Source organism: Solanum tuberosum, unplaced genomic scaffold (genome assembly GCF_000226075.1).
Source record: "Solanum tuberosum cultivar DM 1-3 516 R44 unplaced genomic scaffold, SolTub_3.0 scf00177, whole genome shotgun sequence".
Classification (NCBI taxonomy): Eukaryota; Viridiplantae; Streptophyta; class Magnoliopsida; order Solanales; family Solanaceae; genus Solanum; species Solanum tuberosum.
Genome location: NW_006239101.1, coordinates 1118879 through 1133350, shown reverse-complemented (window position 1 = coordinate 1133350; position 14472 = coordinate 1118879). Strand labels below are relative to the sequence as shown.

The window sequence follows — 14472 nt, the reverse complement described above, 5'->3', positions numbered from 1 at the left end:
AGTTCATTTACACAGACCAATTAGCTAACTTCTCTATTTTTCTTGTTTCTTGATTATAGTATTTTCTTTTGATTCTTATTCTGTTTACAAAATTAGTATCTTTTTATTGTCTATGTATCATATTTCAAGAAAATATTAGACATTAAGGTGATTAAAAGAGAGAAAAATGTTCAAATTACAAAAGCAGAATAATAAACAGGACAATTCAGGAGAAAGGGTTGATTTCAGATTCTCCAATTTTCAACTACTTCAGGTACTACCTTCTCGTAGTTTCTTATTCTTAGATTTATGTTATTTTCTGTTGTTTCTTGTGCTTATGTTATCACATTATTTTGTTGTTGTTATTGTTCTGTATTTTCTTGTTTCCAAAACTACTTTGAAAAATATTTTTCTTGAGCCGAGGGTCTATCAGAAACAACCTCTCTACCTCCACAAGGTAGGGGTAAAGTCTGCGTACACAATGTCCTTCCCACCTGTGGATTACACTTCGTATGTTGTTATTGTTGTTTTAGGTACAAATTTACATTTTCTTCATACCCTTTAAATTTATTGGTAAATAAAAAAATCAGCGTTCTGTTCGATTTTTGTTATTGCCTGTTGTTTTTTTGGATAACGATTGTAGCTTTATCAAGGGTTTGAGCCAAAGTTACTGAGTTCTGCCGAATTTGTAGATAGGGTTGTAACTCCGTCCCCTGGCAATTCTTGAATTGAGAGGATGATCATACAGTTAATATGATGACTTGATGGTTGAGATCAATTAGGTGATCTTGAATTATATCAAATTAAACAATTTAATGTAGTTATGTAGATAATTAAGACTACAGTTTCAAATTTATGCAATATGAATAAACTATAGTTTGGATTTTCCAGTAGTGTGTGGCTTTTGATGTTGCTCAGACTCTTCAAAAATGTCATTGCAAGTTGCAACCTTGTCGGATTCTCCAAAAATGCACTACTTTTAAAGGATCCGGCACACATATAGGCGACCTTTTTGAAGAGTCCGAGCAAGATAGGTCCGGTTTTCCCTCTTGATTTTTGATTTCCCATAATGAGGTACTGTCAGATTCTTCTTCATTTCTGTTTACTTTGATTAAAGTTTCCAGTATTTTATTTTCGAATACAGTCAAGTTAACAGTATAGTGGTATGGTACCTATGTTGCTCGGACCCTCCAAAATTGTTGCTGTACCCTTGTCAAATCCTCCAAAAATGCATAGGTGTTTGAAGGATCCGACAATATTTCTGAAGAGTCCAAGAAACATAGTCTGGAACTAGCAGCATTTAGGCTAAACATCGTGGCCGATCATCCGTAAAGACCAGCTAAGCATCATTGGCTCGGTCAGCCTTTAATTAACTCCAACTCGCACCAGAGTATAATCTGATATATGTAATGGCTAATATGGAACTGTTTGATATAGTTCTATGTTAGTTTAGTTGATTCAATTGTACTAAAGAACTACCGTTACATGGTTTCATTTAGCTTATCGATATAACAATGTATTGGAGGTACAAATGGTTGTTGACAGTTGATTATGATGTTGTAATGAGATAGGTACCAAAAGGATGGGACAGGCTATTTTTGTCTGTAATCTGTGTAGAAACTGGAAAGACAGCAGCAAAGCTAGGCAAAACACTCGTGAAAAACGGAAGCTGTCAATGGCCAGAGACTCTTTTGGAATCCGTGTGGATTTCACAAGACGATTCATCTCTAGAGCTCGAAGAATCTCTCTACAAGTTCGTTGTTTCAATGGTGTGATAGAAATCCTTGTGTTTTGCTTCAAAAATCTGTCTCATTGATAGTAATACAATGTCATAGCTAGTTTTCTTCAAGTTCTTCTCAATTTCTAGCACGTTTTATTCGGTGCACACCTGAACCCCTCTAGATGCTTATGTGGCAAAGAAAGGGAATACACACCCTCATTTTAGGACTAGACAAAACTTAGGTGTGCACTGAATAAAACGTGTCAAGTTTAGGGGCATCCCGAAGTATTATATTCTTCTATTAAAAAGTTTCAAGATGACTTGCTTATTCGATTTCTTAATTGCTTCTTCAACACAGGGCTCTGCTAGATCTGGTCTACTTGGAGTAGGAACAATTAATCTAGCATCATATGTTGGTTCAAGAATGTCTTCTCCTGTTTTGGTTCCTTTAAAGAAATGCAATCAGGGAACAACACTACAGGCAAGTCTTATGATCGATAAGTCCTTCTTTCCCCCACCATTTTTCTCTAAGGTATTGTGGTAATGTTGCTCGGACTCTTAGAAAATACAGCTGAGTGTGTGTTGAATCCTTCAAAAGCTATGCATTTTAGAGGATCCGACAGGGTGTGACAACATTTTTGGAGGGTCCGAGCAACATAGATAGAAATATGGACCATGTAAAAACTATAACTTTCTGTTTACATAATTTCTTGTCAATCTTATTTACAGGTGAAAATTCACTGCCTAACACCAAGGAGTAAATTCAGGTATTAATAAAACAGTCAAATTCCCACTTCCTGGGGTCGGCTATATGAATCCCCACTTCTTCATCATACTAAATAATGTAAAAAGTGAATCACCAGTTAACTAAATACTCTTTATATACTTTCAGAGATGAATTGAAATCTTCAGGTTCTGGTGTGAAAGAGCATGGTTTAGATCATGATGTTGACAGTAAATCGAACGAGTCTGGCAACTTCTCTGCTGGGAGTGATGTGCTTCCATATGATCCCGGCTCAAACTCGGGTCCAAGTAAACTTGAGATCAAGGTACTAATGCAATTTTTTATCCATTTTGACTGTTTTATGCTGAACTTGACAGGTTTGTTAACTTTTCAAGTTAAACTTCCAATTTAGTAGCATGATGTTTTTCCTTTAGATTATAGTAATACACTGAAGGCGAGACTTGGAGCAACGGTAAAGTTGTCTCTTATGAGGATGTACTATCAAATATTATAATTGCTCATTTGATGTACTTTTCACTATATTTAGGTACATTTTAGACATTATAATGTGATATCTATTTGATTTTTGCACTGAACTCAGTTTTAAGTAGTAAATTCTCTTCCACATTCAGTGTGTTGTGTGGTTGATTTAGCTGTTCATTTCATTTCAGGAGAGAAGTTTCTCGGCATCCGGATCAAATAACAGCTTTAGCTCAGCTGAGAGTTTTACGCGAAAAGAAAAGTTACCCTCCAGAAATCACTTAAAGAATGAAGGATCCAAGCAAGTTAGAGCAAGTCCTGACCATACTTCACCTCAGAACGATCATTTCATCGATGATCAAACTGTTTCAAACCGATCATCATATAATACAAAAGCCACAATTTCGATGGAGCATCTGCAGAACAACGGAAAAGATTTCACAGCGTCTTCTGTGACAAATTCAGGCTCTTCAAGAAACCTTCTGGAGGCTGCAGAAGATACAATTGAAGAACTCCGAATAGAAGCCAAGATGTGGGAGAGGAATGCTCGGAAGCTCATGCTCGATTTGGACATACTGAGAGAGGAATTCGCGTCTCAGTCGAAAAAGCAAGCAGACTTGGTGATGGATCTCTCAGCTTCCTATTCAGAGCAAGGTAACTTGAAAAGAGAGATTGAGAATCTCAAACTAATGTTGGAGGAGTCAACATTGAAACACGATGTGGCAGAGGATTCGATATTTCAACCGAGAGGTCAAAAGGAGGAACTGGAAAATGAAGTAAGGCATCAACAGGAGTTCAATGCCAGTTTAGCCTTACAACTAAAAGGAAGTCAGGAATCAAATATCGAGCTCCTCTCGCTTCTTCAGGAGCTCGAAGAAACTATAGAACAGCAGAAAGAGGAAATAGAGAAATTTTCATCTTGGAAAGAATCGGAAGAGACATTGCAAAGAAGTGTTCAATCCCTCACAAAGTCATTACAAGACAAAAACCACGAGCTTGAGAGTGCACGGACAATAAACAGACAGATGGAGATTGGACACTCCGAGAAAGATAGTACTGAGCTAATAAGAGATACTGAAACATTACGAGAGAAAATACAGGAGCTCGAGAGGGATTGTGCTGAGCTTACTCAGGAAAACCTGGACCTTCTGATCAAGTTTAAGGAGTCCGGTTGTCAAGTTGGTGAAAATGAAAACTCCAAAGACTTCACTCAATTAGTGAAGCAGCTTGAAGTAACTTTCCACCATCTAAAGAGACCGTGGCATAAACTTTCTTCCAGTGTGAGTGATCAGTGCAAACATCACCTGGAAAACTTGGCAAATTTGAACGAGGACCGTGCAAGCTCTTCAAAACTATTGACAACTGGCTGTGTCCTTACGTATCTGTTTGACCTGAACAATCTCTTGGAAACTAGAACAGTTGAATGCGAGGAATGTCTTAAACAGCATGAACAGGAGATCCAGGAGAAAAATAGAAAGCTGGAAGATTACAGTCTTGAGGTTCAAGCACATGAGAGCTCAAAGGCAAAACTACAAATGCAATGTTCCGGTCTACTAAAAGAGTTGGATAAAAAACATTCCGAGTTACAAAGCAACGAGGAGGAGAAAAGCCGCCTTTTGGAGCATCAAAGAGAACTAGAAGGTAAAGTATCTGGTCTTCAAAAGGAAAAGGATCAGGTTGAAGAAAACATGAAAATCGTCTCGAGAGAAAGTGTCATGACCTCTAGCTGCTTGGATGGTTTGCAAAGTGATTATAAGGAGCTCAGCAATAACATGGATGCCCGAGTTTCTGAGAACAAGATGCTGGAAAAGAAACTAGCACAGCTCGAAAGTGATAAGCATACATTGGAGGATCAGTTTGTAGGATTGACAGAGAAGAATGAAAATATGGAATCACAAATTAGGCTCATGACAGTTGAGGGAGAATCTCGTCAATCAGAGTTGGAAGAATCCAAGTCTGCCATAATGAATCTTCAAGAAGAAATTGAGAAGTTGGAGAGTGAGACGAAAACGAGCATTGCTGATCTCAAAGAAGAATTAGAAGACATGCAGATCCTATGGTCACAAGCTCGAGAAGTATGTGAACATCTCACCGATGAGAATGAAAAGTTACAAGAATCTTTACAGAATCTTCTTGAAATGGAAAGAAAGAATGTAGAACAGAACGAGCATCGTATGCAGCTAGAAGCTCAGCTGCATGAATCACAGAAAAGCTTGTCTAATAGTTTGATAAAGGTTAAGGCTCTGGAAGAAAATCTCAATGCAATGTGGAAAGATTTTTCCTCGAAAGAGGAGAAACTGAATGCTGAACTAGACGAACTCATTCAAGAGAACAAGAACGAAATTGAGAAACTCGTGCAACAAGAAAGTTTGTCTAATCAGAAATATTTAGAGAAGTTGATGGAAGTTGAGACTCTCGAGAAAGAGGTAGAACAACTAACCAAGAAAATTTCTGAAATGGATGAGGAAAGGAGATTAGCCGCTGACACTGTAAACGAAGTTTCCAGTTTACGTGCTGATAAAGAAAAGCTCGTATCAGCACTTGATGACTTCGAATCAAAATGTACATTGACTGAGAAGGAACTTTCTGCTTCAAGACAAAGTTATGAGAAGCTGATGGTTGATCATGCAAAGATTTTGAAACTTTTACCAAATTACAGGGCGAATGAGGAAAAGCTTAAGACTTCTATTAATGACCTTGAGTTGCAGCTCACTCTTTCGCGTTATGAACATCAAAAGTTTCATGAAGAAAGTGCTAATCTGAAGTTTCAGCTGCAGAAAACAAAGGAGCTTCAGGATGAAGTGTTCAATCTGAAGAGTGAGCTCACAGAGAGCATATCCAAAAAGGAAAACTTAGAAGCATCACTGGAGAAAATATCCGGAGATTTTGAAGAAATGAAGGCTGAAAAGGCCTCGTTTGTTGGTAAGATCTCCGACTTACAGAAGGTCTTGTTGGAGTTGGAGAACAGCAATAGAAGGAGAATTTGCTTGGAAGAAAAAGTTGAGCAAATGGAAAGTGAGTTAACTGAAAAGGAGAAATTCTGTGCACAAGTGACTGATTTGAGAAATGAGCTTAGTGAAACTAAGAGAGACAACGAGCAATATCGGCAGAAAATATACAAGATGGAGGAGAAGAAGGATAATTGCTTGAAGAAAGTTCAAGCACTCGAAGCGGAGGTGAAAATGATGGAGGAGGAGAAAAAATTATACGCCAAAAAGGTTAGCTTATTACGAAGTTCTTTCTTAATCCTTTTACTGTTTTTCGCATAACTTAAACACGGATGAATGACAGAACTTTATGTTCATTTGCAGTTTGAACAGAATGATACTCCAAAGAGCAACAATAAGTACACTAACTTCAATAGAGCACCTCAAAAGCTTAGTCAGTCCCAAGAACTTCGGGTGGATCGACTTCATTCAGATCACAAAAGTAGCGAATCAGAGGTACCCTTTATTCCCTTCTATTCATTTTCACCTTTGAAGCAATATGCTGCTCAGACTCTCCAAAAATATTGCCACACCTGTATCGGATCCTCTGGACAAGCACTACTTTTGGAGGATCCAACAAGCACCTGGCAACATTTTTGAAGAATCCGAGCAACATAGTGAAGCACAATATGTCACCAATGGGACTAGCTGGTCTTTTGAGTTTCAAGTTTTCCCTGTCAAATGCTTAACTCCCTTTTTGCTCTTTCAAAATACTTTTGTTCATCCAGGGTGAAAATAGTTTCTCCGACAAAATTACTTCTTCCGTTGAAGTGGATTACTTGGCTAGAATACAATTGCTTGAGAACAAGCTTGCTGAAGCATTAGAGGCAAATAAGAAGTACAAAATTCAGCTTCAAAGGTATGTTTCAACTTCTTGGAATTTAAGTTTGTCACATTGATTAGTTTTTTCTTGTTGCTCGCGGGGGTGCATCATCTACTTCAAATACTAATACAAAAAAAAAAGGTCATTGTATATATAGTGTGATTTTCAGGTGAAGTGGATTCATTGAGTTCGGATGAACCCCCTTCCACCCTCTATCTGTGTCCCTGTTGACATGACCTTAAAAAGACTATGCTTAACAGCAAATAGCTATGGAAAATAATATCTGTTTGACAATGAAATTTTGTAAAGAGCTATGTACCTTTTCACAGCTCAAAAGGATTAAACTTATAAACATGTTGAACTAGGATAATCTATACATGATATGTTATATAAACTATCGGAATATTTATCAACGATCCATCATCTCAATATAGAACTTAACAACCTTACTTCAACATGGTATGTTGTATAGGCTAGCACCACCTTATCCTTGAGCTCTAAGGAGACAAGAAACGAAGTCTGGTTGATGAAACAGTTGATTCCTCAAAAGGTCACTCAACTTAACGAAATTATCTAGTAAAGTCATTTATAAAACAAAATATAGAACTTATGATTTCCTCTACACATTTAATACAACACATTCACAGAGCAAATATAATAGAACATCTGCATCTTTCAAGTATGTGGAGGGAGTAATGTATGATGTTCGAGTCTTTTGAGCTGTTATTCTTGTAGGTTCAAGACTGAGGAACGTAGAGGACATTCACCGGCTTCCAAGAAGTCAGAAGGGGACAGTGAAATGGTGAAAAGGTTCGAACATACAAAGGCATTACTAGAAACAGAACTAAAAGACATTCGAGAACGATACTTTCAAATGAGTCTTAAGTATGCTGAAGTAGAAGCACAAAGAGAGGATCTTGTTATGAAACTGAAGGCAGTTAAGAGTGGAAAGAGATGGTTCTCTTGAATCACGACTAGCATTCTCGCGGAGCATTCATCCTAACCTTAGGTAAACCAGTCCACATTTTCACCTATATGTTGCTCGGACTCTTCAGCAAATGTCTCCTGGTGCATGTTAGATCTTCCAAAAGTACTACATTTTTCGAGGATCTAACACAGGTGCAACAACATTTATGCAGAGATACGAGCTATATAGTCTAGCACATATATTACCATTGTAATTTATTGTCAAAACAACTAAAGCAAGATATAGACAATAAAAAATTTAACCAAATAAGATTGTTACAGTGGCAAGGCATAGTGTTTTTTTAGACAAGAAAGTACACACTAACAAAAGTGTGATATTATTCTCTATGTATAGTAAAACAACACAGTGATAAAGTCAGAAATTTTATTAAGGGTTTTCAACCGTCTTCAAGATTAATATATGTGTGTATATGTCAAATTAAAATAACGTGTGATCTATATACCTAATATACTTTTTCGAAAAAGAATTTTCAATTAAACATCTTTCGACATACTTAGTAACACCCCCCTAATGTGGCAGTGTGGCGAAATTAGGAACTTTGCTGAGAGTGTTCAATAGTATTCAAGATCATTTAATATAAAGTAATAGTTGACCTATACTATATTTCGCGGTATGTGTCATTAATAAAGAAAGCATATCCTATTAATTTGAAAATATAATTCTTAAGAAAAGAAAATAGAAACAAAAGATTCCAGAAATGTGTACGAATATGCCATTGAATGTGCTGAATTTTTTTTTTAACCGAAAAAAATAAAATGTACTGAATTATATGCTGGCTAATGGCTATTGATGTCGAGATTTAGCCACAAGTACAAAGCAAAAACAAAACAAAAAAACAATTAGAAAAAAAAAGATATTTGAGTGAACAAAACAAGAAAAGATAGTACAACTTGGAAGACATGAACATATAATATATAGTCATATATTAACATAAGTATAAACTATTGTACTTTATGGGAATATTTGATTGCTTCTTTTTTTTTTGGCATATTGGTATTATTCTCTAAGTAGTGCTCCAAAAGCTTCCATTTATTAGGTCATCAAATCATTTTGGTAGAGAACGTTTTATCCCCTAATTACTAAATATTTTATTCGAGATGAATTAATTTGATCAATTAGGCAGATTGGTGAATAACTAGTCGATGCAACACAAAATCAGATTTTTAAGATCAATGAATTTCGAATATTGAAACCCTCGAAATTCATTGCTAAATTCAAATTAATCGGAGTAAAGAATTCTGAATATTGAATGCCTTAATATTCAACCTTTTACCCTCTTAATGAGTCGATGAGACACAAAAGCTTCCATTGTTAGGTCATCAAATCTTCTTGGCCGGAGGGTTTATTTTTATTTCCTTGATGAGTCCAGACAAATTCGAATTAGTTGAACCAGTAAATTTTAGATATTGAATGAGAACATTTAGCATTTTATCACCTTAGTGAGTATAGTAGGTATGAATTTCAAGTTAGTTGGATCAATGAATTTTAAATACTAAACGCCTTGACATTAAACGTTTTATTGCCATAGTGAATTTATGCGATACAAATTTAGATTAATCGAACGAGTGAATTTTGAGTATCAACCACCTAAAGAAAAGAAATGGTTATAAACCTTGCACAAATTTGAATTCTATAATGAAGTTATCAAATTTGCAAGACTAGGCATCTGAAAAAGAAAAAAATCAGGTTGAAAGTGATGTGTTCAAAAATAGGCCCTGCAATGCGAATACGCACCTTAGGTGGGAATTTCGAGAAAAAAAACGTCATCAAACTAAACAAATATCTATGTGTCTAATATTTTCTCAATATGTAAAGAAGTTAAATTAATAAATTATATAATAAACACAATTTGATTTTATAAAGAAAAAAACATATTGACCTATTAACCATTGGCCAGATGTACCATATGAATCATCATAAATCAAGACTCACTATATAAAGAGCATTACGCAATCAAATTAAAGTTTATTTTAGTACAAGTTTCTAAGGTTCATAAAAAAAAATTGTACTAACTGATAGTACTGCTTATGTCACCTCAAAAAGCTTTTTTTACTTTTATTCCAATAATTTAACTAGTCGTTTGATTGGTAAACAAGTTATATTGCTGAGTTACAATGATGCTATTACAATATAAGAATTGAATAAGGATATAGCTATTTTGTGAATATATTTTTATCATATATTAATCTTAAGTCTCGAACTCAAAACTTCTAATTAAAAATAAAAAGATAACGTTCATCATATCACATTTGTTGGTCGTACATAGTTTCTAATACTTTATTTTAGTTTTCCAAAATTCTGCCATGTGAATGATGAAGATTTCATCCTCTTACGATATATTAAAGAGTTAAAGGATAAAAAACACACCTATGTTATCTCATTTTATTGAACTATTGAGAATGTGAGTTTTCTATCGAAATTATATATCACATAATAGTTAGCGAAGCACATCTAGACATTAACTTAACCAAATATTTGTCTAGAAATGCTTCTAGGCACCTGATATATATATATATATATATAATGATATATTAATTTTTTAAATATATGTTTAATTGAATTTTTTTTAAATCGTAAACTCTCTCCTTTTAAATCGAAGATATCGATGTCATTAAAGGAAAGAACATGGCTTATATGATTAATAATTAAAATAGTACTAGCTACAAAAAAGTAAAGCATGACAATATACACAAGTTCGAGGGTGGGAAAGGAATATGAGGCCATTAAAAGAAACAACATTTTTTTTTGGGTGTGATGTAAGAGGTATACCAATGGCATATCCTTGTAAGATTCTAAACTTGACAACTCACCCCTCTAATTTTTACTCTTTTTTCCTACTTTCATTTTTGTTTTTCCTTTACCCAAAGTGATCACATTATCCCTACTTAAGTCACCTTCATTTTTCCTACATGAACATCACCAATATTCCATCATTATAAGTTAATCAAACCCTCTAGGGTACTTTTCTTGATTTGTTGTAATTTTCGTTCGATGGAGGAAGAGGAAGACCTATTGAGTAAACAGAAAAGACTGAGAGTGTCAGAAAAGATGGTTTTGGTGATGGTGTTTGATGGGAACTATTATCATTCATGAAGAATCTTGATTAATCATGAAGATATTAATCTTGATTAGTCATGAAGATATTAATTAGTCCCATGGTGTAAGGTAATTAAGGGCAACTTCTATATCCTTTGGCATTTGAGTCTCTTGATAGGCTCTATATAGGAATTAAATTTATAGTAAAAAAAGACTAGCATTTTATGCTAATTATCTTATCCTTTACTTATTAGTTCTTATTTCAGTAATTTTCTTGTGTTTGTAAGCTACTAATAATTAATGAGTGTTTTGATGTATTAGGCCTAATATGGCCAGAATAGTAATGGTTTAGTGATGTATTAATGCTTGAGTGTGTTTTTGTTATATGGGTTTAAGTTATTTATACATTGCAAGAATTTTTACACTATATGTCAAGTCATTTTTACTGATTATAGTATGTAACTTGTTTTATTTTCAAGATTAGAAATCTTGTCTTTTTTAGAGTTTTACCTATATATTTCCTTTAGATAAACCTAGTAGATACAATATTCTTTATGTATTTTGATGGTGTATATATCTTAAACTCTTGAGCTAGTTTGGTTCGGACCTCGGAGCAAGCGATTATCCTATGTTTGTTATCTCAACCTCTTTATATGGGTTAATAATAACACTACAATCTCAAAAATCAGAATAAGTAATTCCAGGATAAGTTATTTTTGCAATTTTATCACATCCAAATATGAGATAAATTTAACTCAAAATTAATCTCGAAATTAGTTATTCCTTATCTTTCGTACTGAACGAGCCCTTAATTTATATATTTGTAGTAAATTTTGATTTGAGATGACTTATGTGTGTTTGATGGTTGACTGCCTTCTAAACATTAGTTGAAATGTTGTGTCATGCATAGAGAGGACAAATATATAATTGTTTGAAAATGAAAGGATTAATGATATATGCACTTACATATTCCTTTCTCTCCTTATGACTATTTTGATATACTTAATTCCTTCCATCATGTCATTATGATCATGACTCATGAGTTTCCACTGCAATATATATATAATGAGTAAGGACTTATTTTTTTTTTTTGTTTTTACCTGATATTTGATATTCATATTGGGTTTGATTAACCTAAATTTGCATATAAAAAACAATTTTGGAGGTAAGACTTTCCCTATACCGTACCGAAGATGGTTTCATTGCCGTCTAGAATCTCAAATTTAAAACCTCTCTAAGCAATGATAAATATGGAATTCACCGTCGCACCATAATCACTATTAGAAAATAAGAAATTAGCGCAGACAAAATTTCGTAGCAAAACAACATATTAAAATCTCATGCTTATTCGATTCAACTATGGATTAGCGACATATTATAAGAAAATTCAATCAACTAGCTAGGAGCTTTTTAGTGACAAATTAACTATGAATTATCGACAAATTCTAAAGCTAATTCCATGTTTTCTCGAAGTGTTTCTTTTGTGATGCAATCACCTATTTATATTGGACTATAGAACACTATTTTAATACACATATAAAAGTTATACTAACTCATCAAATAGTTGCACATGGGAATCAAGGTATTCATTCGAACTTTCTTGGTTCATATTAAGAACCTAAAAGTCAAATTGATCAAATTTATATTTAAGAAGCATTTTTTCGTAATCGTGCACCCATCTTACCGAAATCCTGGATACGCCTCTGGTCAAAGATACCATCAACGATCAAGAGAAGGTAAGCAATTATTACTTTCCTTATTTAGTTTATGCGATTTATGAGGAAATATTGTAGAGCTAGCAAGTACAATTACCATGCACAATTTAATTATATATATATATATATATATATATTTATTTATTTATTTACTGAGATCTCTAATTAATTTATTCGTGTATTTATTTTCTCATATTTTAAAACTTTTTAATAAAAATTTTGGTTCTGTTACTATCTAGATATGTTAGATCTAGGTATGTTTACTTTTCTTCACGCCATCAAAATTAAACTACTAATAAATATGGATATATGATATATCATATATCAGCAGGGGCGTATCTAGAGGGGTGCCGTGGATTCACGTGAACTCATGCTCCCCTCTCTAGATCATATATAGTAGTGTTATATGTTAAAAAAATATTTTTAAATATAGATATGTGAACCAACGTTCAAAGTATCATATACCAATATGATGATGATAGGGTGCACCTCTCTGAGTGAGGATAGAAATTTAAATCTTATATCTATCTTCTGTTTTTGAGTAACACCTCTCAAAGTGGTTATCGGTTACACTTTTTGGCGTTTCAACTAATTTTTCTTTTGTTTTTTTCTTAAATCTTTCAAAATTTTCAATGTATTTCAAAATTTTCAAGTGTGTTACATTGAAAATTCTTAAAAAAAATTAGCACTATAATTTTTTTATATAATTAAATCAAATGTGTATATTAAAATTTAAAACTAGTAGTATTATATTTTTGGACCTATAATTTTTAAAATTTAATGGTTCATATTAAGAACCTAAAAGTCAAATTGATCAAATTTATATTTAAGAAGCATTTTTTCGTAATCGTGCACCCATCTTACCAAAATTCTGGATACGCCTCTCCATATATGCATGCATACGACTAAGATTTTCTCATATGTATAAATATTAAGAATTTAAATTATATAATAAACACAATTTAATTTTATAAAGAAGAAAAACATTGACCTATTAACCATTGGCCAGATGTACCACATGAATCTTCAAAGGTCAAGACTCTAACTATAAAAGAAGATTACGCAATCAAATTAAAGTTTATTAGTACAAGTTTTCAAGTCTCATAAAAAATAAAATAAAATTGTACTAACTGATAGTACTGCACTACTGCTTGTGTCACCTCAAAAAGCTTTTTTTTTTCTTTCTAAAAAGTTATATTTAACATTCAGAAAAACACACGTATATATGTATAGCTAGTATAGTTGTTAAAAATCGAACCGAAATTGATAATTCGAATCGAAAAAAAGTTATTGATTTATCAGTATTGGTTTAGCGGTTTTGATAACAATTTTGATTTTTTTTGTTATCGAGTTATCGGGTTATCGGTTCTTAACGGTTTGAAGTTTTTTCTTAATGGGGTTAGCCTATAACCCGATAGTAAATTAAATAATTATATTTATATTATTTGTATATAAAGTCCTTGACTTAGAGTTTGGTTTCCTACTTTTATTTTTGGTTGTCTCAAACACTTGGTTATTCTACAATGTAAAAGTATTTGCTTTTGAGCAAGATGTAACTTGTGAACTCATGTGCATGGTTTATTTGGTTTGTCACCTTGTTTCTAACTGATTTTCAATGTTTTTTTGTGTCAAATCTTAATGATTAAACCGAAAACCAAATTGATAACGATCAAAAACCGATAAACCAATATCTTAATGGTTCTATAACGGTTTAGCATCTCTACAAACCGATAACCAATAAGCCAAACCGATAAACTTCAAAATCGAACCGAACCGACCGATACGCAGCCCTAATAGCTAGGGGCGGAATCAGAAAATTATAAACGTCACGATTGTAATTTGAACATATAAATGAAAGCAATTTTGAACCGCCTTTATCACTACGTCAAGATGATTCAACAACTCACATATAATTAAAAAGATCATTTTAACTATATTTGTACGATGTAGTTTTTTGACAAAAGGGATTTAATTGAACCCCCTTAACGCTAGCTACTACTTATTAGTTGTAACATTTTAT

The 14472-nt window shown here is 33.5% G+C and overlaps 1 protein-coding gene across 1 annotated transcript; it reads left to right on the top strand.

The window, feature by feature from the left end:
- Nucleotides 1-11: 11 nt before the first annotated feature.
- LOC102593270 (myosin-11-like) lies at nucleotides 12-8060 on the top strand. The gene is made up of 9 exons (XM_015311808.1): nucleotides 12-253; nucleotides 1551-1748; nucleotides 2058-2180; nucleotides 2429-2466; nucleotides 2592-2748; nucleotides 3095-6121; nucleotides 6215-6346; nucleotides 6619-6749; nucleotides 7449-8060. The coding sequence occupies exons 1-9, from the start codon at nucleotides 167-169 to the stop codon at nucleotides 7678-7680; spliced, it is 4125 nt and encodes a 1374-aa protein (XP_015167294.1). The 5' UTR covers nucleotides 12-166; the 3' UTR covers nucleotides 7681-8060.
- Nucleotides 8061-14472: the final 6412 nt, after the last annotated feature.

Excerpts from the sequence above, each read along its gene's own strand:
- LOC102593270 (XM_015311808.1), top strand. The coding sequence starts at position 167 with ATGTTCAAATTACAAAAGCAGAATAATAAACAGGACAATTCAGGAGAA. Across the intron at positions 254-1,550 it reads CCAATTTTCAACTACTTCAG|GTACCAAAAGGATGGGACAG; the intron begins GTACTACCTTCT and ends GTAATGAGATAG. Across the intron at positions 6,347-6,618 it reads ACAAAAGTAGCGAATCAGAG|GGTGAAAATAGTTTCTCCGA; the intron begins GTACCCTTTATT and ends TTGTTCATCCAG.